The 27936-nt window shown below is 45.5% G+C and overlaps 1 protein-coding gene across 5 annotated transcripts in view; it reads right to left on the bottom strand.

Annotated features, from left to right (window-relative positions):
- Positions 1 to 493: 493 nt before the first annotated feature.
- Positions 494 to 27936, bottom strand: part of LOC147628446 (formin-like protein 14) — a 34950-nt gene continuing 7507 nt past the window's right edge. For 2 of the 5 annotated variants that reach the window (XR_015268106.1, XR_015268108.1), the window contains 13 exons: positions 10140 to 10211; positions 9430 to 9528; positions 7519 to 7560; positions 7261 to 7341; positions 7110 to 7160; positions 6947 to 7028; positions 6249 to 6343; positions 3798 to 3869; positions 3579 to 3695; positions 3415 to 3483; positions 3259 to 3325; positions 1184 to 1716; positions 494 to 937 (listed from right to left, as the gene is read on the bottom strand). Coding sequence is in view for 2 of the 5 variants with exons in the window: in XM_086813596.1 (XP_086669722.1) it covers positions 745 to 937; positions 1605 to 1716; positions 3259 to 3325; positions 3415 to 3483; positions 3579 to 3695; positions 3798 to 3869; positions 6249 to 6343; positions 6947 to 7028; positions 7110 to 7160; positions 7261 to 7341; positions 7519 to 7560; positions 9430 to 9528; positions 10140 to 10211 (1152 nt within the window). In the remaining 3 variants the exon portion in view is untranslated. The remainder of the gene's footprint in view (positions 938 to 1183; positions 1717 to 3258; positions 3326 to 3414; positions 3484 to 3578; positions 3696 to 3797; positions 3870 to 6248; positions 6344 to 6946; positions 7029 to 7109; positions 7161 to 7260; positions 7342 to 7518; positions 7561 to 9429; positions 9529 to 10139; positions 10212 to 27936) is intronic. The other 3 variants (XM_086813596.1, XM_086813594.1, XR_015268107.1) reach the window with 2 other exon arrangements.

Genomic DNA, 27936 nt, shown 5'->3' with positions numbered 1-27936 from the left:
GACCACTCGATCCAAGAGCACACGGCTACCCCTTCCATTTCCATTTTCACACCTCCCATTTCCACTTCCACATTTCAATTTAATGGTTTTATTATTTATTACAAGGTATTGTGGTATTCATGTGAACCCTATCATCACAACTGTATAAATGTCTTTCCTAAGGTTTAGGGTCACTAATTGCATGGACGACTATAATGTTTCTAACCCATTGGATTTATATGTTCCTCTTCTTGCAAGCTACCACATAGAAGAGCCTAGCACCAAACTAGTAAAAACTGAGGGGTGGACTACAATACGATTCTCTCCTTCTTATCTACTATAGCTAATGGCTTAGAATCTTCTAACTCACGTGTTCACCACTCCTGCGTAAATCCAAGATCTGAACTCTATAGTTAATCCATGTCTAGTAACATGGGTGAACAAGCGAACCTAAAAATTCTCAAACTCTATTGAAATTTGAATTGTGAAGGAATTTTTGAGCTACAAACACAAGTTGATTTGAAAGGTTTAATCATTTATTAGAAGGTATTTTAGTCTTCATGTTAACCATGTCGAACCGCCATAAAAACCAGAACAAACATCATTGATGCGCCTCCTCTTCAGTTCTACAAGTCAAACAGATGAGAAACCCATAACACACAGAAGCCACGAGTTCTACAACTTAGTTTTGTGTTAATGCAAAATTGGTGCCCTTCTGATGGCAATCAAAACCTGCTTCCACTACCACAACAGAAATGATCTGTATCAGAATGTGCATGATCGTACATCTACTGGGCAAATGGATTGTACAATTACTGGGCGACTGCTATCATTTGATCGCCAGCCAGTCAATATTGAAATTAAAACGAAACACAGAGTAAAGCCTAATATGGTCGAAGTCTTGAATTCTCTCTCACAGCTACTTGCAAGTTCTGATTCTTCATGGTAGATATAAACCCTGCAAGATTCAAAGAAAATCTTGTTACTAACCACATGCATAGAACTAGATTCTGATACTCAGAAACCTCCCTTTCACAGGAGGATAGATAAGAGGGCATTTGATATAGGTATCTTCTCCACACACAACCCACACGCACACGCACACGCACACACCCACAGCTGCGTGTGCCCAAAAATTTCTTTGATACTCAGCACAACACTAGGGACTGACTATACACAACATTTAGATAACTTGAACTACCACCTTGGCTGTAGTTGAAGGCAACCCACCATAACTTTGAACTGAAAGGCCTTTTCTGACCAAGACACTATTTGTGAAAGGTGCAGCCCAATTTAAGGTGGTCCTACATCGGTTTACACAATCTTCACCATAGCAGCTTAGTAATCAGCAAGTAGAATCCGTCTAAAACAGGCTGTATGCTGTACAAGGCAAGCCACAAGAGTTGTGTAGGGGTATCCCAGCCTTTGAATTGCTTGCATCCTGAGAGCCTCATGCTGTTTCAGCATTCTCTCTCTCAAAAAAGATGCACCCTCATCGTGTAGAGACCCCTCCGTCATATAAATTATCAAAGACTTATCCAACCTTGCTACTTTTGAATGATAGACCATGATCGACATCCCTCTTAGTTAAATCTGACTCCTTTTTCAAGGGTGAATTCTTCAACCTCTCCTGTTCTGCCTCTCTTTCTGCTTTCTTTCGCTCAATCTCAGCAAATTTGCAGTTGTCAGCATGTGCCCGCTTGAACATGACCACAAAGTTGAGTAGTATAGAAACAACTGCAACACAAAAAGGGAAAGGAAAAGGCCATCACTAGTAGACATTCAAGAAAGGTATGTTATAAATTAATCTAGTACCCTCCATGCTGACACAAAGCAACGAAGAACATGAGAGGAAGCCTCACATAGCATTCAAACATATTAGCTGCTAGGAAAAGCCAACTTTACAGTGCTTGCAGTAGTAATTTATCTGTGTGTGTGTGTGCAGGACCAGGATCATTATTTGTTCGAGAGAGATTTCATTATCTTCCAGGACGGATTCAGCCTCCTCACACAGGTCATGCAGTATTGAGGACCAGAGATGTTTAGACACGTACTTGCTGGAGATTCATCGTCACAGAGAGGTATTGCTGAGGCACAACTCCAAGAAACAGCCAGTGAGGTGCCTGCCAGACATCTATCACAGATTCCTTTGGTTTAAAGCCACCAACTATAGTGGCCTGACAGATACAGAAACATGACCAGCCTGGTCCAAGACAGCCTACACAGATGCATGATCCTCTGCCTCCACGTACACAGGGTTGGGAAGGCTGAACTCTTGTCAGCACCATGCACTGCCAAACGTATGTCATGTCTGGTGAACACTCCCAGCCACTGCAGGGGAGGAGTGTCTAGGATCAGGGTAAGCCACTCCAGGGGGGTGGAAGAGTTGATGTCAAGGCTAAGTCTGTCCCTGCCGCATATCCCAGCAAGGCTCCTTACCTGGGCCTCTTGGGGAAGTTGTCTGAAAAGAAACCAATCCCCGAGGGACTGCATTGGGCCCATGCTCAGAGCTCCCCGTCACTACTGAGCATGAGAGATCCCTTCTCAGAGCCAGATGCCCCAAACCTCACAGGCCTCCTCTCTTCACCCAGCAGCTACAGATCCACGATCTTCTTCAACGAAATTGCGAGCTACAATCACAAAGGGGAGATGCTATGGCCGCTTTGCATTCTATTCTGTAGGAGGATGGTATCAGTGTATGATCACACATTGTCATCATGTAGCATCACATGGGCACTTAAGCTTATGTAGCTAATGTCATCATCATGGAGACCTTATACTGCCTTTTTGGTCTAATACACAATCTGGGTCTTTTAAAGATGTTAATACTCCCAGGTGGTGGGGTGGTTTGACATGTATGGCCTCCATATGGACCGCCTCCTTCCTTTTCAGTATCACAAAGGCCAAACATCCTTTCAGCGATCAGATCTGCACTGGCCAAGGATGGTATCATTGTAAGCTGGTTGTTGCAAGGCTCCCTCTCACACACTGCCCTGCGCTCATATAGCAGTCATAGGCAGCAGTTGTTTTTCAGGCAAATCTAAGCTGGCCTTCCCTGAGACTGGATTGAGTCTTGGCATTGCACAATGGCATCATAAACAAGATTTCAATTGCGTAAGCATAAGCTGCTCTGAGCTAACTTAAGCATGCAGTCATGAGCCCATCTAGACACATACTTTCTGCCCAAACTATCCAGTGTTATTGATGATCCTATGAATTCCTACAGAAGTACGCTGCAGCTGGAACCTGCTATTCTTTGAGAAACAGAGAATGTGGTACCTTGTTCAAATGGGCAACGTGCAGGATCTTCACCAAAATATTGTGCCAATGCATCAGCGTTTCTCCCCTGTAAATCAGAGTTGAGAACATCACCATCTTTTTCCATAAATGCACCAAGTTAGTGAAGACATGCAGGCCGTCATAGAGATAGTATACCACTTCAGAATACAAGAATGTGAGTGAGCGCACATCAGCCTCCGCCATATTGAGAAAGCTTTTCAAGTTCTGCATAAACATGACAAATAGAAGTCATCAGATAGAATCTTATATAACTGCATTGCAGATGTGATTTGTCATATGAACATTGAAAATGGCCAAACCTTTTGAAAACCTTCGGACACAGAACCATCATTCTCTGAAGCTGTGAGCTCCTGCTCTACCTTTCCCAAACTTTTGCTCACTGCTTGCATCTCTTCAGCGAGAAATTTCAATTGAACCTGGTGAGAGGAATGCATGTTTTTAAGCCAGCTTTGACACACAACTGCCAGCAGAGAACACATTGTCAAACCAAGCTACATCACATACGTAATCAGTCTTACCTTGGATGCCTCTTCCAAGTGAGCAAGGTCCTTGTGAAAGTCCAGCAGCTCTGGTAGCTTATCAGATAATACCTGGCAACAAGTTGAACAAATCACGTGTGTGCCAATATCCCATACAGAATAGCAGGAAACGCTTTCTGCATTATCAACAAGAGAGAAGAAAACAAGTGTCAGCAGAATTCGTCCACTGCTATCTCACACTGTTGTCATGTTTCCACGCAGGATTGTCACTCATATTTGACTTGGTACCATGAGGTACAGTCACACCTTAGATCAGGTCACCCACTTTAGCTCACAAATCCTCAATTTAGGCACCTTCCTGCCCATAACTTTGAAGTTGCATTGGGACTCTGGGCTTCTTGGAGCAAACAAAACCACCAGCTCTTCATGACTGCAATGAGCATAGAACAGCATGCCTCATCTCCTACTATGATGTTGAGACAAATTGCAGATTGTCCAGTGCTCCCAATGCAGATGCCCCTTGGGGAACCATTAAGGAAAGTGTTTTAATGCCTTGTGGGCTATTTGGCTGAAGTAGAAGCATGCATGGCTCAATGTTGGCTGTGAATGTGATTCATTTCTTTCGATTCTTGTATATAATTATCACAGGCCATGACACTTAGACATGAAATTTGCCGTGCGCTCTCATGGGGCTGAACCCCCACAGATACTGAGTTTCAAATCAAAATTCATACTTTCTGCCAACAATTAAGATGTGCACTTTTGAAGGCATGAATAAAAGTTCTTGAAAACATGGGATACTCTTCTTAAGAACCAACTTGTGTTGTTGACTCCTGACTCTTGACTCTTGGAGTTGAGCAATTTCTATCAAGATCACAGGTAGGGGAGCCCGGAAGCAGGCTGATACAGGTGGCTAAGGCTCATGGTTAATAATACCATCAAATCAGTACTCTTTTGAGATGCATGGCTGAGTATGATAAGTTCTGCCTGTGATTTAGAAAAGCACAGGTGCTCCCCTTTCTCAGACCATCGATCTTAGTGAACAGAACGTCACCTTCTAACCGGAACACTCATCATCTCTCAGCTGGTCTGACTTCCCTTGGCTAATTTGACCGCCTTCTACCATCTGGCTTCTTTGATTGAATGGCCTTCAGAAAAAGGCTAGTTTAGTCTGCTCAGAATCTCCTTCAGCTCTTTGCCTCTCCCTCTCATTTCATGTTCTCTTCCCCTGCCTTTCCCTCCTAATCCTTTGCTGCTCTGGGTCCATGGCGACTCCCTGGCCATAGAACCTTCCCTGCCTTACCTGCCATATGGCTCCTCCCTTTTTGCATGCCATGTGGAAATGGGCTCGTGCCAAACTGTCTTGAGCCTATTTCCTTATTATATGTTTATTAGGATTATATATTAAGTATAATGGAATTAGATTAAAATTACATTAAAGGGACATTAAAGGGACTAAGGTAGAGCTTAAACCAATACAAGTGAAAAGCTCAACTACATGCCTACCTTGAAATTTTGCGAATTCATAAAAGCATATAAGATTTGTAGACATGTATCCAATGAATAGCTGGTAAAAATGCCTGAGAGGGGCCACCACATTTCTGGCCCCTTGTGTGGTATATTGTGTATGTGCATAGCATCTCTATCAGCCTATTGCATGTCTTGGATTTAAATTCCAATTTCCATGCCTAAGGGCAGCACACTTCATTTCACACTCATATAACCACCATGACTTACCATCTTTGTCCCACTACACACAGTCTTTCTCCAAGTATTGAGAACCTTGGCTCTTGAAACTACCATAAAAAAGTTCAGGAGATGGAAGTGTTTGGGCCAGATTGAAAAACCATGTGACAGTGTGAAAAAAGGAAGGCGGCAGGTTGAGGGAAGCATAAGTGACCAGCAGACGTGTCACCTCAAAAGGACACTCCAAGGCATTTCACTAGCTGCCAGTCTTGAAAATCGGATAAGGGTAACGAACTAGTTTTTACCTTTTCAAATCCGGAAGGTGTTACATCCTTGGCATGGATTCGCTAAGCGTTATGGTTGATATTCTACAGCTCATGCAAATAACATAGGTACACAGTTGGCTATTGGAGAGTTAGTTAAAAATCCCATGAAAACAGGGATTATTAATAGGCATTGGCTGCTATATAAGTGGGTGGGTGTGCACATAGATGAGTGTGGAGCCAGTGTGGGGGTCCAGATCTGGTCGAGCAGGGAACTTTTGGTAGCACTAGCACCTCCTTAAGCACCGTAGACACATATTCTTCAGAAGTCCTTTTGATGCTTATGATGAAATGCAGTGGATGGGGGTTGCGAATTGCAATTACATAATTTTGAGCTCCTTTCCTTTGTAATCTGTATTAAGCTATTACAAACTCTATTCCCTCGCAGGTCCCAGCTTTCCAATGCTTAGAACTTTTTGCTCAAATGCTTACTTCATTCAACCTCAAGAAATACACAGAAGAACATCATGCACTCACTTACCTTGCACAAATAGTGCATCAGTGTCATCTTGTTGTTCCTTGCACGAGTGTCAGTAAGTTTCAACAGGCTGTCCAGTTTAAATCCGATAGCAGAGCCTAATAAGTTGCACAATGAAGATAGCAAAGAATTTGTAAGAATCTGAAAGGAAGTTCTCAAACTCATTTTCCAACAACCAAGCATGGAGCCCAAAAGGTTTTTTAAAAAGCAACAAAACCAGTAGGAACTTGAAAATCCAATCTTTAAGGCTGTATTATTTTATGATAATCTAGCTTCACAATCCAAACATTGAAAATTTCTTACTTGCAAAGAAGCATTGCCCGAACACACCAAAATAAGAAGGAAAATGCATGGATGTGGCTTGAGCCACAAGAATGCTCTAACTTAAGTAAAGTAGTAACAAATGCATGAAAATGTGTAGGGGTGCATTATGCAGAAGCCTAGGTCAGAAAAGACATAGAAGCATGCTTCAGAATAGACATAGACACAAATGCACAGTTCTCCCTTTCTTCTCCTCCCCACTCTGACTTGCAGTTCACTTGCTGACAGGGCATTTGCCCATATCAACTCTCTCCAATTTCCTCCCCCTTCACCATAACTTTGAACTGGTGAGCACCATAACCAAACTCTTCTTTAAAGATACAAACACAGTATGCAGGTCTCTTTTGATCATTGTAATGAAACCAGGAAAATCCAAGTACCTCGGGCAGTTCCTTGATTCAAGGCATTCCCTAGAGAAAGAATGGTCTGCATGATTTGCCGTAGTTTGAGAGACTCCCTAACCTGCCAAAGGCAGCAACTTATCAATTCAAAACTCGTCTTCTTCAGCAGTGTCCTGTTGCAGGAAGCAGCTTCATATGTTACCTCTTTAGAAGCATTGTTCACAATGTTCAAGCCTCTTCGCAAATCTCCAACCTACACTTGCCATACTTTAGAAAATGCAATATACATTACCAAGTACTATCAAATGATGATGTTTCCGATCAACATAGAAATGTGAGAGCTCTCTTCTGACCTGGGTTGCAAACTGTAACTTGAATGAAAAAACCCGCAGCTTTGATTCCACTCTTGGCACTTTCATCATCTCTAAAAAGAACTGCATAATCCAAAGAAGCCAACAACTTCACTTTCCAAACTTGCAAGAAAGCACACTTTAATCAAAAAGAATAGCACTAACTCTCTAACTTATTAAGAGGGAGGTGATGAGGGAAAAAGAGGAGAAGGGTGTCGCATCTACAAAAAAGCGCAGTGACTTAGCATTCTGGAATTTCACCTGCTCACACTTCCCCAACATCTCCCTGTCTCCAGTATAACCCTGTGCAGCAAGCATTAAAAACATCATTATGAGCTGTGGGGAAGGCATAGCATAGATCACTTCTTAAGTAGAGAATTAATGATGAAACAAAGCTCAATATGCAAACGTAAAGGGTGCACTGTATGAATCTCAGAAAGGATTCTGGAGACATTCAGTTTACCTTTATGATGGTAAGTAGAGACTGAAGATGTGGTACTACTGTGCTATGAGTGTGTGACCAGAGATAGATGAGACAACGGAAGACTTGCACACACAAGTACACCTAATCTAACTTGTATTATACACAGCAAAACTGGAATACAAATAGTTTCTTTACAAAACTATGTCCCAAAAGGTGACAAATCTACTTTCAGCCCAGACCCGTGCTCCACGGCACAAACGCTGGCTGATTTGTGATCCCTACAGTTCCCTTGATGCTTCTGCTCCTCTCTCCAGGACTGTCAGATATGCACATGAATATCCAGTGCATGCTTATATAGTCAAGGCTTAACCACGTCGTCCTCTAGGACTGATCCACAACTGGTAAAAATGCCCATGACTGAGCAAAATGCCAGGAAAAATGCCCAAACTGCTGTCGCCCTGAAGGTACCCACGACTGCATTGATGGTATTTTTCCCCACATGTGGCTGCTGCCCAATTTCTATGCCTGGCCGACTACTGCTCTGATGGTCACCTGCCACGTGGCACCTGGGCTGGCTGCACCTGCCCATGGGTTGCCCATACAAGTAAGGTGTGTCACAGAGGACCGCTATAAAGCTGCAAATGCTAAAAGCTTAGAAAAATTGGTGACATTGCTTTGCTAAGTAGGCTGCCAGTTATTCCTTACAAACGTGTTCCATTTGTTGAAGCCACCTAGTTGGTGATTAGCAAAACGTTGTCATAAGCTATCTAGACTCAAGTGACCACCCTATTATCCCAACACTTTCTAATCCCCGAAAAGTTTCAGAAAACATTTAAGCTTGGGACAAACCACAATATAGAATTTTTAAGTAGCGGCAACAACAAGCAGAGCTCCCACTGCCCCTTCGGACATTCTGCACTTAAAATCAGTTGGCACATGCATCTAAATTAGCAAGGCCTTCCTTTTAGACCACTTACTCAACAACTCCAATGGCATGGTAGCCTGTTGCTCTGACAAACTTGAGCACAAGTTTATGGATGCAAATCACCCACCATGCAGAATACAGGGCTCTTTGACCAGATTAAAAGGTGAAAGAATTGGCATGATATCAAGTTGCACAAGCCCAGGCAGCCAGGCAACGTGCAACTCAAATGGGACTTCAGTGCCACTTTCCTGTGGGCTGCACCTCTGGCATAAGAACATCCTTGGAACCCTTCACTAAGAGTTACCCTAGGATATGTTATAAATCTACGCTTCCACCACAGATTGGACCAACCCTATACTGGCTCATGTTTGAAAGCCCCCTGTTAAGAGGAGAAACCATGTCTGCACAGCACTGTCTCAAGAAACCCGATCTACCACCGGTAGATGAACACATGGGTAACTGGCATAGTTGTCAAAGTCTGGTGTTGGCAAGGTCCTGACCCCGTTCTCCAAGAGAAACCCTTGCCAAACCTGTTGAGACATTTGCATCCTAACTTGCCACCAATGCTCTCCAATGTCATTGATAGAGTACTAGCAAATATTCAAAGAGAGCTTACAGGCGAGGGTTGAGCTTCTCAAGACCATGAATATCAACAAAAACAATATCAACACACGATCATGTGACCTGAGAATTCAGGTACTTTCTAGCTAAACTGTCTACTGTGAGTTGAATGAACTTGTAACATCAACATATAATGACTTCGTAAATGGATCAGTTATTTTGAAATAAAAAATTTATCAGTTAGTGACCAGAAAAAACGAACCTTCAGCAGGTCCATTTCCTCCTTCGTAGGGCAGAACTTTATCAGGTTCTCAACTTGATCAACATCTAATATGGATCCATCCAAAGCCAAAATAGCACTCTGTGACCAAACAACCCATGGTTGTAATCAGAATATGGTAATTGCTACACAAAAGACAGGCAAATCCCAGATCCCATACCAAGCACCCACGAACAGGTTCTTAAGATGCATTGTTAGCATGCTCTCGTCACAAGCCCTATGGTCAATTCAACAAGCTACAGATTGACAGTGCAGAGGCACATTACTTTAAACGATAGCAATGCTGTGTGCAATTCATACACACTAAAGTCTTAACAGAGTATTTGTACCATCTACCCCTAGGGCCTACGGCCCCACGGCACATTCTTAGTCACAAGTGTGTTCACCCAATTATAGTCAATCAAGGCAGTTACATCACATTCATCATAGACATTAGACAAAAACTTCAAATGGACCATCTTTATTAAAAACTTGACTTTTAAGGCACTTCACATTCTTGTGATGCATTTTTATATCAACATCCACCTCTGAGGACATTAAAAAATCATCTACTCATCACCATTGCCTCCGTTCATCTCCAAATCTAAAACACGCTTGTGAATCCCCTAAAGCTCTATTGTACAAGACATTGCCCACAGTATAAGAACAGGTGAATTGAACTGTAAAAGATGGAAGAGGGAAAGTTAGATTACCAACACATCTGGCAGGGGCATCTTGACCTTGGTAAGCATAATCTCACAGTTATTCGCCCTCCGCATATCAATCTGCAATCAGCAAGCCAACCTTCAATAAAGCAAATCGCTCCATTTTGGATTAATCAAATTGTCGTGCGCATCATCCATGTGAGTACCACCTCGACATGCTTCCTACTTGCAGGCTGCAGCTGCCTCTTAGGCAAGATTAGGACATCATCACTCGTATCTCTCTTCCCTATGTGTATGACAGATCATTTAGATTGAAGTTAATCTAGTTTGCTTAGCATTAATCGTGTATTTCTTCCACCATTAGCATTCATGTTACAAGCAGTGCATGCAATAAATTAAGGCTGCGTTTCTGAATAAGCAACCAAATTAGTATTTTCATTTTAGCATCTCCAACCAATTTCATGCATGAGCATTAGGCTTCTATACATAGGTCTTGCATATGGCATGTAGCTAAAGTCTAGGTAGACAACCAGCCCTTTAGATTTGCAATTATTTCGAAGGAGGCAATTTAAGTTTTGTGCAAGATCTAGGCATGGAAACAAATTTCTTCAAGGCTTTGCCTACAGAGCACTTGATAGTTTGGGAGTAGGTTCTCAAGAAACAAATCCTAGGCACAAGAAGCTACCAAGCAAGGACTCGACTAGGGTGAGACTGTTAGCGTTCATGGGGCCATGATGGAGCATGTGCAAAGAGAGTGAGGATCAAGCCATGACTATGGTAGATGGAGGATAACCATGGTGAGTGTGTGTGTGGAGAGAGAGGGAGATAATAGCAAACACAAGAGAAATATGTTACACAACTCAAATGATACTCTTGTAATTAGAGAATCTCCCAAGTACGTGCTTTTACAGGCATCAAGCCTTATCTTCTGACCTGGACTTTAATAAGGGATGTTCACACCCATAGTGTAATTCCACCAATCGGTGTAGAATGTTTGGGCTGAACACCATGCTAATCAATACACTTAAATACACCAAGATTTATTGGACAACAAGTACAATACAAGATGTAATTTGCTGAATTGACAAGAGACACCATGAGCCGAAACGACCAGCCCCTCCCTCAAATAATGTTTATGGGAGAATAAGTACATAGTGTCATGGGCATTTCTGACTAGATTTCCATACCAATGGATATGAATATAGTATTGCAAACAATATAGTTGTTGGTAAAGATCTGCAACTCACACTACCCTCTTAAGTGCCCATGTTCCCGACCTTCTCCTCTCTATTGTTCCACCAACACACGGTAGAAACAATCTGCAAGAGAGCTTGTAGGACAAGAGAACACTACACTCTCAAGTGCCCATGTTCCCTACCATCTCCTCTCTATTGTTCCACAAACACACGGTAGAAACAATCTGCAAGAGAGCTTGTAGGACAAGAGAACACTACACAAGGTATGTGACCAAGGAGTCTTGCTCCTCCATAATTGAGCATTAAAGCTTACCAATTGCAGGTAGAGTCGATGACTAGCGGAAGTCTTCGCGATGGAAGCGTCTCAAGTGTTGAAATCTTCAATCTGTCACAATTCTTCACGACAAAAGTCTTCAATTGGATGAAGGAAACCCTGGGAAAGCTTCCCCGATGATTTAACTTGAGAAAGAAAGGCTGAAATTAGGGTTTTCAGCCAAAAGACTAGAAATTAAAGCAAAAATAAAGACTATTTTGCTGAATTTCAGTCATTGGGAGTGTGTGGGCTGAAAACACTCTTGGAAGCTTGGATAACACGTTAGCAAGCTTGGATATGGTGTTGGGAAAGAGAAAGTGCAAAAAATACAGCCAAAGAGCCTCATGAAGAAGGGCACCAACTTCTAGAGGGAAGGAAGAGAGAGCTGATGAGATGTCCACCCTGGGTGTCAAGGAGAGAGGAAAAGTAAGATGGGATTCAAGCTAGGATGGACACATGGCTGGTTGCTCTCTTTGAACAAAGGGGATAAGGTCTAGGCGGTGGGCAATGAGCTTTGTCCACCTCGAGACATCAATGTGTGCAAACACAGGACTAGTCATAATTTATAAGTGAGTTTTGGTCGCCCAAAACTTAATAAAGTCTATACACACTCACTTATAAATTAATGCTAGTTTCTAAGGCTAGGTTTTCACCAAAACTTACCACCTGTCACATGCCATATAGCCATGTCAGCAAACAGTTCACACGCATGGTTCACGGGTGAGCGCCCCTCACCCTAAACTATGCATTGGTCAAGCAAGCATGAAAACAGCATGCAAATTCAATTTGCAAGCAAGCACATAAAGATGCTATGCAATGCATAAATTGTATACCTTCATAAGGTCAGAAAAATCTGAACTTACGAATTGAGAGATTTGAGAAAGAAATAATAGTGAAGAAGAACAAAGATAAAAACAAAGCATTTGAAAGATCAAAAATAAATAAACTAACAAACCTAGCTACTAAGGAGAGGAAATCAAAAGATAATATCAAACTAAGACTTTTAATTAAGACATTAACTAAAAAAACAAAAAAACAAAAACAAAAACAAACAAACAAAAAAACAAAACAAAACAAAACATAAAAACCAAAAAAACAAAAAAAAAACAAAACATAAAAACAAAAAGCAAAATAGCAAAACAGAGAACTGTAAACTCTAGACCTAAAGTACTAAGAGCCACAACCAAACATTAAGCTAAACTTTAAAAAATACTTCGAATCAAGAGTGCAACCATTAACTCCAATGTTTGTCCAAACAAGAAGTGTAGGTTCATCAACTCTATCATGCATAGCGTGGACAATAAGCTATGACATCCCTACTCACGTCATCAGTGCCCAAGAGTAGGACAATCCCCATTCATGAGACGATACAAAATAGACATGTTGCAAACAAGTACACGAGGTACCAGACCCAATGGAACACCAATCCTTCAAGCATTTTCGGACATGTACACACAGGCACAAGTCCCAACGAAAAGCCAAGTCCACAGTTGTCAGAATGCACAACGAAAATGAAGATAACTATTGTAGAGAGCAATACACAGATAAAAGAGAAAGAAAGCTAGTGTAACTCTGCTACATACACGAATAAATCTCGGAATACACAATGGAGAGTGTGGGGGGACAAGGTGTTGGGGTAAAGGCATTATGCCCACCCTTATAGTGTGTACTAGCCCATAAGTTTTATAGTACATAGTACACTTAGTACTTTTAATGTACTAAGTGCACTATGTGTACTAGTGCAAATATACATGTGTGATAGGGGAGTCACACACTCATACTGTGAGTTGACTTATCCCCACGTCTCTCTCTCTCTCTCCCTTCTTCTCTGTGTGTATGTCTCCCACATGAAACCCTAACTCTCTCCCTTCAACTGGTATCAAAGCTGGTCTCTCCTAGAGGGAATTGCCTGCTGGACTGCCTAGACCTGCCCGCCTTCGAGCTACTGTGGATGGACCTGTGTTCACCTTCGAAATCTGCTCTGGACGGACTTGCTTGTGTTTGCTTGTGAAATCCTGCCTCTCGTCGCTGCACAGTGGGCCGGACAACCTGGAAGAGCTGCTGGATAAACAAGTGGTAGCGGGCGGCAGCAAGAAGCCGGCGAGCGAGGAGGAAGGACAGCGGCGCCTCACCAGCACGCGCAGGGAGGCCCTCACTCTCTACAGGGAAATTCGTACCCAACGTGTTGTGAAGATCACATAGAACTCCTCCACCTGTGCCTTGCGCAGAAGCCCGCCTGTACTGCCACCGAAGATTGGTGACGGAGTGTCTGGCTTAAGCTGCGGTGGTGTGAAGCCCACAGGCGCCTCCTCCGTTTCCACCGTCATGGTGAGACGAGAAGAGAAGGCAAAGGTAGCCTGCTGAGGCAGCTTTACCTGGCCGCCTACGGCGGTTGACTGACGCCAGGATAAGGCGGCGGACGAGAGAGCTGGGGCAGAGGTCATGAATGCCTTTAGCCACTGCACAAACTGCGCAGCCCAACTACACGGGTCTGGTCAGCTTCTCGACTACTGCACGTGAGCCGTCTTGCTGCACTTTCCATAACTCTGCTGTCGCCACTACCTGCCAGCTCATAGCCAGGCCCCCCTAATCAGCGCTGCCTGTCTACGCCAACCTGCACCAGTTCCTGCCCACCTATCTACGCCAACTTCACATGCTGGACAATCAGCAGCATCAGCACACAGTCAGCAAATACGACGCCCCCTCCTTTTCTGCAACAGAAATCAGAAATTCTCAGAGGTATTTGCTTCAATTTTTGGGATTTACATGTCCATTATCATCAATTGAGCAGGTACAGGTCCTAATGGCTCAGATTTGAGCACAATTGGCAACAATTGGGTGACATTGGTCACATTTCGGGTCAATTTGCAGGAAATTGGGTGTCAACATTTGGGGCTTTTGATGTAATTGTGCCATTGGGCATTCATACATGCTGTGTGATGTGAGCAATCTCACATTCGGGGCTAAATTGCAGGAAATTGGAGTGTAAATCAAAGGGCTTTTGTGCCAATTGGGTTGATTTGCATGCAGGCACTGGCATTTGATGCTTTGGGCAATGTGTTGATGCCTGTCAAGCACTCAATGTGCCAGTAAATCAAGGGGCTTTTATGTATTGGATGTATAAGTGGCCAAGGGGAAGCATTGTGAAGAATCTGGATGCCTTCATGTGCATTAATGTACCATTCATGATCAGAAATTGATCTTGAATCAAGGGGCTTTTCAAGATTTTATGCTTGTTGAGCTTGGCAAAGCAGTAGGGAAGACTTTTATGCCTTGAACCCTCAGAAATCCACTTGCAGTCAAGGGGCTTTTGCTCAATTTCTGTCCGGGACTGTTGTATGCAATGGTGAGGACTATCAAGGTCTGATTTTCACTCATTTGGACAGCCAGGAGAGCATTTATTGCTACTGTACTTGCTGGTACAAATTTGGTACAACTTTGTACAAGTTTTGGCATGGCTGTACATTGATTTGAGTGAGGAAAAGGCTCATTTTCAACTGCTGTACTTGCCGGTACAAATTTGGTACATCATTGGTGAGCCCTTAGTACTGTTGTATAGTATTTTGGAAGGGGAACAGAGCACATCTACTAAGGTGCTGTCATAAATCTGCAGCAACCAGATTTTGGTGATTTTATCACATTCAGTGGGAGGAGAGTTGCATTCGTGCTTCCGCAATGGGAGATAAAATTTGGGAGAACAACTGTGAGCACTTTGTGTGCTTTTGGTGCAGTATTTGCACATCTTGCAGGGAGTCAGGCATTGACAAAGGTTGCATATTGCTATGGCAACCACAGGTGAGAGCTCTTCATTGCTTCACATCAAGAAGCTTGAAGGCTCACATAATTATGACATTTGGCAAACCCAGTGCTATAATGTGTTGCTCCAGAAGAAGCAGCACAAGCCCATCAAAGAAAGGGGTGTAATGCCCGCTTCTCTTACTGCTGAAGAATGGGAAGATATGGATGATCTGGCAAGATCCACCATCATGTTGTCTGTGTCAGACACTTTACTTTTCAGCATACGTGAAGAGAAGACAGCTTGGGGAATGTGGCAAAGATTGCAGGACTTGTATGCCCAACAAAGTGCCTCAAGCAAAGTGTATTGGTTGAAGAAACTCATAGGTCTTCAAATGAAGGAAGGGGCGTCTATGACAGCCCATCTAAATGAGTTTAATGGTGTTGTCAGCCAGGTCATCAATCAAAAGTTGGCAATGGACGATGAGTTCAAAGCCATCTTTCTCTTATGCACTTTGCCAGAGAGTTGGGACACATTCAGGACAGCCACTAGCAATTCAAATGCTATGCTGTCATATGCAGATGTGGAGGGTGCTCTCCTTCAAGAGGAGATGAACAAGAAGAACAACTCTGTTGGAAAGTCCAATGCAATGAATGCACGTGGGAGATCCCAGCAAAGGGGTAAAAGCCAAGAACGGGGAAGGAGCAAGTCCCGCTCCAAAAAGGACTTGGAATGCCATTATTGTGGCAAGAAGGGACATCTCAAAAAGCAATGCTACAAATGGAAGAATGATCAAAAGGAAAAGGGCAAAGGAAAAGACAAAGACAAAGATGAAGCCAAAGATGCAAAGTCAAAGGGCAAAAGTGGAGTCAAGATTGAAGAAATCAATGTGTCACATGCAGGTGACAGTGAGGATGAAGCATAGTCACAAGGGACGGGGGACGGTGACGGGGGACGGGGACGGGACGGGGGACGGCCATAAGTAGGGAACGGGGACGGGGGAGGGAACGGCACTCAAAAAATAATTTTTTTTAAAAATTTTCTACTCTGCACTTATTCTACTTTGGAAGCACATCAAAATGAGCACAAATTTACACTAAAATGCTAAGATTTTGAGTCAAAGATAATAATTAAGTAGATACAAAATGAGTCATGACTCAAGAGTCAGGACTCAGGAGCCTTAAGGAGGCAAAATACAAGGACGGACTCAAATGAGTCAATGACAAAAAAGTGCTGAAGACTAGAGGCTAGAGGCTAGAGCTAAGTAGTAAGGCCCATGAATCATGATCCATGAATGATCATCCACGTGAAGTGCTCGCCTCATGGTCATGGGTAGCTTGTGCGGCTGCCAAAGAAGCATCAAGCTCATCCTCAGTCTCATCCTCACTGGCATGCTGCTCCTGCACCTCATCCTCCCGTTGCTCTTCTTGTTGACTCATCTCCCACTCGGTGAAGGAATCTGCCTTCTTGGTCATGCTCTTGCAAAGCATTCGCAAGTTCGCGCTGACGAAGACAAGGTCATTGGCACGCTCTACCCCGAGTCGGTTCCTCTTCCTAGAGGCAATGTGGCTGTAGGTACTCCAAAGTTGCTCCAAGCAAGAGGAGCTGACGGCCTGGCTAAGTATGCGGATGGCAAGCTGCTGCAGCTCCGGTCCATCTGAACCAAAGTCCTCCCACCATAGAGCAGCACCAACTTTGGAGCAGTCAACCTGTGCATCATGACAGCCATAGGAGCCATGAAACGACCTGTACATCGAAAGCTGGTCCCTGATCTTGCGCCTAACCGATGCATCAGGCACAAGACGATCCAAGATGATCCTCCATCCAGCGCTCACCTCCCGGTCGCTCTCCTGCTTGTTGCCTTGGAATTCTGGGTCCACCACATAAGCTGCTGCATGCAATGGAGAGTAGTAGGAATTCCACCTTCCTAGACACAAGGCATGGATCTCCTCGTATCTGTCTTCGTCAGGCACGAAGTCTTTCAACTTCTCTATCATGCGATCCATGGCCTCGTAGACCTTGCCTATGCATGGCTGCATAGCGTCTACAATCCTCAACAGGTGGACTATGGGCCTCACCATAGCATCTGTGGTCTTCACACGCTCCCACCAAGAGGCGTCATCCGCCCGTAGCCTACACTCTTGGCCAGTGTTTGTATGGGACTCTTGCATGGCGACAAACTCGTCGCTAAGGAAAAGCCCCCTCAAAGCACCACTACAATCCTTCAACCGGCCCAACATGAGAAAGTTGTAGGCGAACCGGGTGTCGGAATATTTGAGAAGAGAGAGACAGGACCTCTTGTTGAACTCATGCCGAAGTCTTTGGTGGTTGAGGACAAAGGAGACCATGGTGTTGGCCTCCTCAATGAGCGGGCTGATCCATGGTAATGCCCCGATGTCCTTGAGGAGGTTGTTTAGGCAATGAGCCATACAAAAGGACACCGTGACATGTCCATACATACCTTGGAGAATAGCTCCCGCCGCCCTATTGGAAGGCTCCCCATCTGCAACAAAGCCGACTACATGCTCGGGGCCAACGATCTCCATGGTGGTAGCCCACTCCGCCGCAAGCACATCCGCGCTCTTCCCAGTGCCGGATGCATCATGAGATGAGATGAAGTACATCTCTCCACGGGAATATGCAACCATGCCGTGAATACTCCTCTTGCGGGTGTCACTCCATCCATCCACAATGAGGGAGACTCCGTTCCTCTCCCATTGCCGCTTTGTGTTGTCGGCCGCTTGCTTTACAATGCGCTTCTCCTTGTCGAGCAATGTAGTGCGCAAGCTCTCGGATGAGGGGGGCGTATAGGTTGAGCCATACTCCCCAATCTTCTTAACCATTACCTTGAAGTATTCCGACCTATTCAAGAAAGTAATTTACTAATGAGAAGGAGACTAGGATGATGAAAACATGAATGATGAATTGGCAATGATCGATTGCACTTACCTAGCCGCTTGAAAGGCAATGTGGTCGTGGAAGAAGAAGCGGGCCACCGCCATATCCACCTCCTCCTTCAATTTGGGGTTCCAATTCTCCCCAAGTGTAGATTGTCGCCGTGGGCCACGTAATGATTGAGAGGCCGTGGAGATGGAGGGTGCCGGTGTCGTGGATGGAGTAACATTCCGACTTGATGGCGAAGGTGATGGTGTGCATGATCCCGATCCACCACATGACTCCATGGTAGAGGCTTGAGTTCCTCTCCCCATCGTCGCGGGATCCACGGCCACTCGTGGTGTCCTTCTTGTCGCTTCGACCGCTTCGTAGACGCTAAGCTTGTCAAGAAGTTCCCGTCTCTTCTCGGGCGTGACATTCGTGCAAAACCTCACCTCATGCCCACTCTCATGCAAGAGGTGGGCTCGCACTTTGTCGGCGCCACCCGTTCGCCGGTACGGGCAAAGCTTGCATACCCATGGCCGAGAACCGCCTCCATGAACGGATGTGGTGTAGTTTACCTCCTCCCACCATGTCCATCCCGTTGTCCTTCTACGAGAAGCCCCGGCACGTGAGGAGGATGCCATGGTTGAAGATGGCTTGCCGCTTGACTCTTGAGCCTTGAGGAGTGAGAGAGAGAGAGAGAGAGAGAGCCTTGAGGAATGAGAGAGAGAGAGAGAGAGAGAGAGAGAGAGAGAGAGCCTAGAGGCTTGGAAGTTGGAAGAGTCAAGACTCAAGAGGCTTGAGGGAGAGGTGAGAGCCTAGGCCCTAGAGCTTGGAACTTGGAAGTTGGAAGAGACTCGAGAGAACTTGAGAAGATTCAAGAAGCTTGAGCAATGAGCAATGAACTTGTGTGTGGCAGCTTGTAGCCTTGTAGAGGTGGGCTCTTATATAGATAGGCAAGAGAGAGAGAGGGCCAAGGCCCAACAGCCATAAACGGCTAGTAGAGCCCAAGCCCAACAGCCATAAACGGCTAGTAGAGCCCAAGCCCAACAGCCATAAACGGCTACAGTGGGGCAGGCACGCGGCACGCAGGCGCAACGGCCAGAAACGGGCGCAACGGCCAGAAACGGGCAGGCGCAACGGCTATCTGCCGTCCCCCGACAGCCGTCCCCCGTCCCTACGCCGTCCCCTGCGCCGTCCCCGGTTTGAAACGCCAGACAGGGGACGTCCGTCCGTCCCCGTCCGTCCCCCTCCCTGCGCCGTCCCGTGTCGGCGTCCCCGCGTTCCTAGGCGCCGTCCCCGCCGTCCCCTGTGACTATGGGATGAAGTCCTATTCACATCTTCACTTGATGCCCATTCACTCCTTGCAGGAGATGGTCATGGTATGCACTCGTGGATCATTGATTCAGGTGCCTCCTTTCATGTCACAGGTTGCAGAGACTTGTTTGTCAGGTATACTGCTGGCAATGAAGGAGTAGTTTATTTGGGTGACAACCATGCATGCCAGATTCTTGGCAGAGGTGATGTGAGGCTTGTGTTTTCAGATGGCTCAGAGCTTATGCTCCATGATGTCAGGCATGTGCCTGAGATCAAGAAGAACCTGCTTTCTACTGGACAGCTTGATGATGCTGATTATGTTACCACATTTGGTCGTGGAAAGTGGAAGATTAGTAAGGGCTCACTGGTTGTTGCCAGAGGCTTTAAGGTGGACACTCTTTACTTCATGCATGCTGGTGTTTGTCACCATGTTAATGTAAATGCAACCAAGCTGCCGGAAATCTCTCTATGGCATAGCCGGTTGGGACACATGAGTGTCAAAGGAATGGAGCAATTGTCTCGTTTTGGTTACTTGCCTTCTCTAAAGTTCTCAAGTTTTCAGTTTTGTGAGCATTGTATATATGGCAGGCAACTCCAGTGCCCCCACAAGAAAGCTCTTGGACAGAAAGATGCTCAGTTAGAGCTTGTGCATACAGATGTATGTGAGATGCCTCAGCTTTCTTTGGGAGGGGAAAAATATTTTGTGTCTTTTATTGATGAGGCCACACGCAAGGTGTGGGTTTATCCTCTTCGTTTTGAAGAGTGATACATTCTCAGTGTTTGAGAAGTTTGTTGCTCATGTTGAGAATCAAACTGGCAAAACACTAAAGGCTTTGCTTTCCGACAATGGTGGAGAGTATATGTCCAAACAGTTTCACGACTTTTGTGATGCTAAAGGCATCAAGAGGGAGCTCTCTACTCCTCATGATCCTCCACAAAACGGTACAGCAGAGAGGATGAACAGGACCATTCTGGAGAAGGTCCATTCTATGTTGTCACATGCTGCGTTACCTCATGGTTTTTGGGCTGAAGCTGTTATGACAACCGTTCATCTTATAAACAGGTCACCTAACACGAGGCTTGGTGGGAAAGTGCCAGAGGAAGTATGGACAGGGAAGCCTCCGTCCTACAAGCACTTGAGAGTGTTTGGTTGTGTTGCGTACGTGCAAATACGTAGGGAAATACGCACCAAACTTGATCCTAAGTCTCACAAATGCATATTCCTAGGATATGGTGACAGAGGTGAAATGGGGTATAGACTTTGGGATCCAGTGAATAGAAAGATAATACGCAGCAATGATGTCATTTTTGATGAAACATGCATGTATAAGGAGCCTGCAAGGCAACAGGAGCCTGGCAGAGTCATCTTTGATGATGATGGACATCATGGACAACAACCAAGGGCTGTAAATCAGCCATTACAGCATCAAAACCAGCCCTTAAATGGTGCTGAAAATGGTCCAAATGGACAGCCAAAGATGGCAGAAGATATCCCACAGTTAGAGGAGATACCGGGCATGATCTTTCAACCTTATGGCATGGAACAGGAGCCACCAATAGGTGATATGCAGGCTGGACAGCAACCTGCAAATGATGGTCATTGGGTACGGAGGTCCACAAGACCCTCCAGACCCCCTGACAGGTTTGTTCCAGGGGTTGACTACTTGATGCTCACTGACTGTGGGGAGCCCTCATGTTATAAGGAAGCTTTACAGAGAGCAAACAAGGCTCTTTGGGAGCGTGCTATGAAGTCAGAGATGGATTCTCTGCACAAAAATGGAACATGGAAGTTGGTGCATTTACCTACAGGCAAGAAGGTTTTGCCATGCAAGTGGCTTTACAGGCTCAAAGTTGCACCTGATGCAAAGCCAAGATACAAAGCCAGGTTAGTGGCTAAGGGCTTCAAGCAGGAATATGGTGTGGACTTTGATGAGATCTTCTCTCCAGTGGTCAAAATGACCACACTTAGAGCTGTATTAGCTTTGGTTGCTCATGATGATCTGGATTTGATTCAGATGGATGCGAAGACTGCTTTTCTTCACGGTGATCTCCATGAGGAGATATATATGCAACAGCCAGAGGGTTATGCAGTGAATGGAAAGGAGAAGCTTGTATGCAAGCTGAAAAAGAGTCTTTATGGGGTCAAACAAGCACCAAGGGAATGGTATCATAAATTTAATACATTCATGAAATCCCAGGATTTCAGGAGGAGTGACATAGATCACTGCTTATACACCAAGAAAGCTTTGGATGGCAGTCTATTGATCCTCATCTTGTGTGTTGATGATATGTTGATTGCCGGGAAATCTCGTAAAGAGATGGATGCCTTGAAGAAGAGGCTACATCAGACCTTTGATATGAAGGATTTGGGTGATGCAAATCACATTTTGGGTATGCGGATACTTCGGGACAAAAATCAGCATGTGGTGTATTTGTCTCAGAAGGAATACATTGGCAAAGTATTGCAGAGGTTCAATATGGAAGGGGGGAAGAAGACTAGTACTCCTTTGCCTCCATATGTGAAACTCAGTGCTATGGACAACCCACAGTCGGATAGTGACAGGGCTGATATGGCCAAGATTCCGTATGCTTCAGCTTGTGGCAGTCTCATGTATGCCATGGTTGCTACTAGGCCAGACATTGCATTTGCAGTGGGAGTGGTTACTAGATACATGGCCAACCCTGGCAAGAAGCATTGGAAAGCAGTGAAAGGTGTCATGAGATACCTCAAGGGCACACAGGATATGTGCATCTGCTTTGGCAAACAGGATGCATTAGTGCATGGTTACACGGATTCGGATTATGCCGGTCATCTAGATAACCGGAGGTCTACTACCGGTTATGTGTTTACATTCACAGGAGGTGCTATGTCATGGATATCCAGGATGCAGAAGTGCACTGCCTTATCTACTACAGAGGCCGAGTATATTGCAGCCACAGAGGCTTGCAAGGAGGCATTATGGCTATCTCGGTTAGTGGTTGATTTGGGTTCTACAGGGATATTCCATTGTTGCATTGTGACAATCAGAGTGCCATCCACTTGGCAAAGAACCCTGTCTTTCATGCAAAGACAAAGCATGTGGATGTGAAGTATCACTTCATCAGAGAGGTGATAGAGAACAAGCTGATTCAGCTTGTCAAGATTCATACGGATGACAACCCGGCTGATCTGTTGACAAAGAGTTTGCCTCCAGAGCGGTTTGCTCATTGCAGACACTTGATGGGCATTGGATGAGGCCAGTTTCAGCCTTGATATGGCCTTGTATACTATCATGTACATGCTGATTTTTTCTTTTCCTTCATTTAAGGGCACTTTGCCTTTAAGTGGGAGGTTGTTGGGGTAAAGGCATTATGCCCACCCTTATAGTGTGTACTAGCCCATAAGTTTTATAGTACATAGTACACTTAGTACTTTTAATGTACTAAGTGCACTATGTGTACTAGTGCAAATATACATGTGATATAGGGGAGTCACACACTCATAGTACATACTGTGAGTTGACTTATCTCCACATGTCTCTCTCTCTCTCTCTCTCTCTCTCCCTTCTTCTCTGTGTGTGTGTCTCCCACATGAAACCCTAACTCTCTCCCTTCACAAGGGGCCATTTTATATGGCCCCAAGCTGCTGGTCGGCCAGTCCAGAACAGACCGACAACAGCTAGATACTCACGACCAGCACAACTTGTGCTCACGACCAGTAGTTGGCAAGGGCTGCACAGCAAGTCGGGTATCAAACAACCAGTCGGCCAGCAAAAGGAGACAGTCGACAATCCTCCCACACCCAAAAAAATGAGAAAAAATACATGGAAGGAGAAAAAATCGAGAAACACCAAAACTGGGCGGGCACACCGACATAGTGTATAGACAGGAGATGACTGCTAACACCCCCTCTCAGCTCCTGGATGTGGAACCAACCCCAAGGAGCTGAAGGGCCACCAGAGCATAGCCTGAGGTAGAGACTTCGTGAAGAGGTCCGCCGCATTGTCCTCCGTCAAACAATAAAGAAGCAAGATGTCACCAGCCAAGATCTTCTCACGAACAAAGTGATATTGTATCTCTATGTGGTTGGTCTGGGCATGGAAGACCGGGTTCCGAGCTCTCGTTATCGCACTAGATGACCGTGGGCTCCTTCTGTGGAAACCCAATCTCGCCAAGCAACCACCACAGCCACACAACCTCTCAAGCAGCACCACAAGTAGCCCGGTACTCTGCCTTTGTCGACGACAAGGCAATAGTTGGTTGCCTCTTGCTGCTCCATGAGCCGAGGGAAAAACTGTAGCCTGATGTAGATCTCCTCGTGTTTCAATCTCCTCCCCAATCTGAGTCACTACAACCTTAGAGTCGAACTCGTTCCTTCGTTTCACCTCCACTGGTGTAGAAGAGTCCAAGATCCTTCGTACCCTGCAAATACCGCAAGATCCACAATCTTGTGTCCCAATGAACTTCAGATCAATGAACCACCAGCTTCCGGTACAGAGAGGCATCAACCGGCTCACAAGGATCGTTTACTGTAAGCTTCGTATTCGGGTCCATCAGCGACGTGACAGGATTGCAGTTCTCCATCGCAAAGACCTCAAGCAACTCATGGACATACCGCTGCTGAGAGACAAAGAACCCCCTCTGGGTCTACCAAATCTCCAACCCCAAGAAGAAGTGGAGTAAGCCTAAATCGGTCATCTCAAACTCCTTTGACAAGGCAGCCTTCGTCACTGCAATGTGCTACATATAACCGCCGGTGAGAATGAGGTCATCCACATAAAGGATGATCAATGTGACCATACCGCATTCTCGAAAGAGATATAGGTTGGGATCTGCAACCGATCTCTGAAATCCAGTCCGTAGAAAGAAGGAATCAATCTTTTGATTCCAAGCCCTAGGAGCCTGCTTAAGACCATACAAGGCCTTCCGCAACTTGTAAACCATCCCCTTTGATCCTGGAACCTCAAAGCCTGGAGGCTACTCAACATACACCTCCTCTTGCAGGTCACCATTAAGGAACGCAAATTTAACATCCATCTGAAGTATGGGCCACCGCTGAGAAGAAGCAAGAGCAAGAACGGTCCGAATCGTTGTCATTCTCGCTATCGGTGCAAAGGTATTCTCATAGTCGATGCCAGGCTGCTGAGCATAACCCTTAGCCACAAGTCTGGTTTTGTGTCTGTCCACCGACCCATCTCACGTATACTTGGTCTTAAAGACCCACTTGACACCAATGACAGACCGTTTCAACGGCCTCGGAACCAACTCCCAAGTGTTATTCTTCTCAATGGCATCCAGTTCCACCCACATGGCTTTCCTCCAAGTATCTTGTGCAAGAGCTTCCTTGACGGAAGTGGGCTCTTTGTCCCGCATGATACGAGACATCAAAGCATGGTTTACCTGTAAAAGCTCTGCTGAATGACTTTTATCCCGAACTCTATGCGATCTTCGAGGTCCATCCTCTGTGGTCAATTCGGAGGGAAGCTCCGTGACACTTGACTCCAGAAGGGTGTCTACCAACCACCTGGGTACTCATCAATCAATCCCCCTCCTGTGTACAAGAGTCCATGATCCTTCGCATGCCGCAAAAACCACAGGAAACGCAATCCTGCCTCCGAAAGAGTCATCCACAACCATGAGCTCAACTGCCTCATCAGGAAGCTCCCGTCCAAACTGGTGTCCATCAACCAGATCAATGAACCATTCTGCTTCTGAGTCAAAAAGGCATCACACTGCTCACAAGGATCAACACCTGTTACGGCGCAAAAATAAGTCCCGGAAACCTGCTGAAGACCATGCAAGGCCTTCTGAAACCTGTCAACCACGCCCTCTGAGTCCGGAACCACAAAGCCTGGAGAAACCACCTCCTTCTGCAAGTAATCAACTGCCACCTGCCTGGCTTTCCGAAAGGTCCCCGTGGAAAGAACATCCTCAACTACAGGAGGTTCTTTGTCCCGAATACTACAAGACATCATAGCATAAGTTACTTGTTCAGTTTCCTCTGACTGACGAACACAAGAACCACCAACATCACTACTGGAAAGTTCCTGCCAACTGCTGCCATCAACTAGCAAGCTATCCACCATCTGGTCTCGGAAAGCCTGCACCTGCAACGTATCCACACTTAAGTGGCCATTACCAGACTGCCACTCATCACAAACCTGAGGACCTAGGAGAGAGTGCTGAAAGCTTGTAAACTCCATCCTCCACTCCGCCTTCCCAAACCACCTGGCCTGTTGCTTTGTCCCGAAGGGCAACAAAATGCACATCAAACTCCACCCGTACGCCAGTCTTGCAAACCTGATGCACTGACAACAGATGAAAACCAAGTGACGGAACATACAACACCTAGGAGGAATGCTTCCCCCCTCTGCTATCGGAAACTATCTCCATCCTGCCCTCACTGTGAACTGGGATAGTGGATGTATCGCCAGTAAGAATGTGACCAGAAAGCCTGCAGAGATCCTATAAACCGAAACGGGAAGGAGTCATGTGCCTAGAAGCACCATTGTCTAGAATCCATTCCCGAGTATCCGCTACGAAGAGTCCTCCAATCTCCTCCCTGCCTGAAGAAAATGAAACAGCAGTGTCCACCACCTCCAGGTGCACAAAAGCCGGAGTCTTCATGATTGCTGCCAAGGAATCTTCACTCTTCTCGGTCTTTCGCTTGGGACACTGCCTCCAATAATGGCCTTTCTCGCCACAATCATTACAGGTCCTTTTTGCCTTTAGTTTCTCGCAGTCAGTAACGGACTTCTTCTCATAAGACTTCTCCGACGAAGCCTTCCCTTTGCCCGTGTTACGGCCTTTCGACCGTAAGCCAATTAAGGCCTCCGAACCTCCATCCTGAGGAGGGTTCATGAATCGTTCCTCCTGGTCCAAGACCATTCCTCCCACATGATGGTGCTGACATGATGGTGCTGAGCCTGCCACTGGTAATCAAAGACGAGTAAAATGCTGAGTACTGAGAGGGCAAGTGTGACAGCAATGTTATGGCCATGTCCTCTGACGATATCTCCTTACCAGCCTGAAGAACTTCCTGCTGAAGAGCCTGCAGCTTGTTAATATGCTTCTACATCGTCGACGACTTTGCAGGGCTCATAACCCGCATCTGTACTTCCAAGGAAATCCTCTTCATGGGCGATACCCTGTTGTAAAGAGAAGCCAAATGCTGCCATATACCTCTGGCCAGCGACATATGCTTTACATGATTGATTACCTGCAGTGTGCAGTTGAGAGAGAGAAACGAACGGACCCTGGCGTTGCCACGATCCCACATCTGTGTCTGAGCCTCCCGGTCCTTTCGGATCGACGGTAACTCCCCTTCCTCTACTTCCGACCGTGGAACCCCAACAACGACGAAATCAGCGAGGTCGTAAGACTCCAGAACAGATTCCATCTAGTTGTTCCCGTCCAACTGACGGTCCACCGGGAACGTGGGGAGTGTCGGGATCTTCTCATGCCTCTCGGCCACAGAAATGGGACACATCAGGTTTCCTGCCAAAATACGCCTCAAACGGAGTCATGTTCGGTACTGAAGTCATCGGAGAACGGTTGAGGATACGGACAACCGTAGCCATAGCCTCTCCCCAAAGTAGACGAGGAAGATCACGATGCTCCAGCATCATCCTCGCCATCTCCACCACAGTCCTATTCTTACGCTCCACTACTCCATTCTCTGACGGCGAACCTGTATTGGCCAGCTCCCGCTTGATGCCATGTTCCGCACAAAACCGCACGAAAGCATTGGAAGAAAATTCTCCTCCTTTGTCAACACTAAGAGTCTTTATTTGCAAGCCAGACTCTTTCTCCACCATCACATGACACTCCTTGAACCGTGCAAAAGGCGTTCTTTGGAGACCAAACATATAGCTCGCATATGGATCGATTTTTTAACCTTGCAGCACCGTTGACAGATTTGCTCAAGGGAGTGAAGACTAGAAGACAAAAAATTTCACAGGAAACACTTTAGAGGCTTTCTTTACTTCGCAAAAGGCAGCTTCCGAAGCACCACTTCTTAAACTCGCATCATGGGATGACCCTTTCAAGGTAATCACCAATGCCAGTAATCTCGCCATAGGAGCAATTTTGCAACAAGGAAGAACAATGGCGTATTACAGCAGAAAGTTGAATGTTGCAAAAAAAATTTATTGTGTATATAACAAAGAGTTGCGAGGGGTTATCACAGCCTTGAAGCAGTGGAAACCTTTTCTTTATGGAAGGGAATTTACAATGACGATAGACCACCAGGCCTTGAAGTGGTTACAAACTATGCGAAGCGCCTAGTGGAGCGATAGACAACACCGGTGGAGTCAGTTGTTCCAACAATTTGGAGAAATGATTGAGTATGTGCAGGGTAAGAACAACCCCGTCGCAGACAATCTGAGTCGCAAAGGTAGTATTCAGATAGTACAGAAGTCCACTATG

This window comes from Cibotium barometz, chromosome 19 (genome assembly GCF_041138505.1).
Source record: "Cibotium barometz isolate CiBa-2024 chromosome 19, ASM4113850v1, whole genome shotgun sequence".
NCBI classification, from domain to species: domain Eukaryota; kingdom Viridiplantae; phylum Streptophyta; class Polypodiopsida; order Cyatheales; family Cibotiaceae; genus Cibotium; species Cibotium barometz.
Note: the sequence above shows the minus strand (reverse complement) of the source record. Positions and strands in the feature narration are given on the sequence as shown.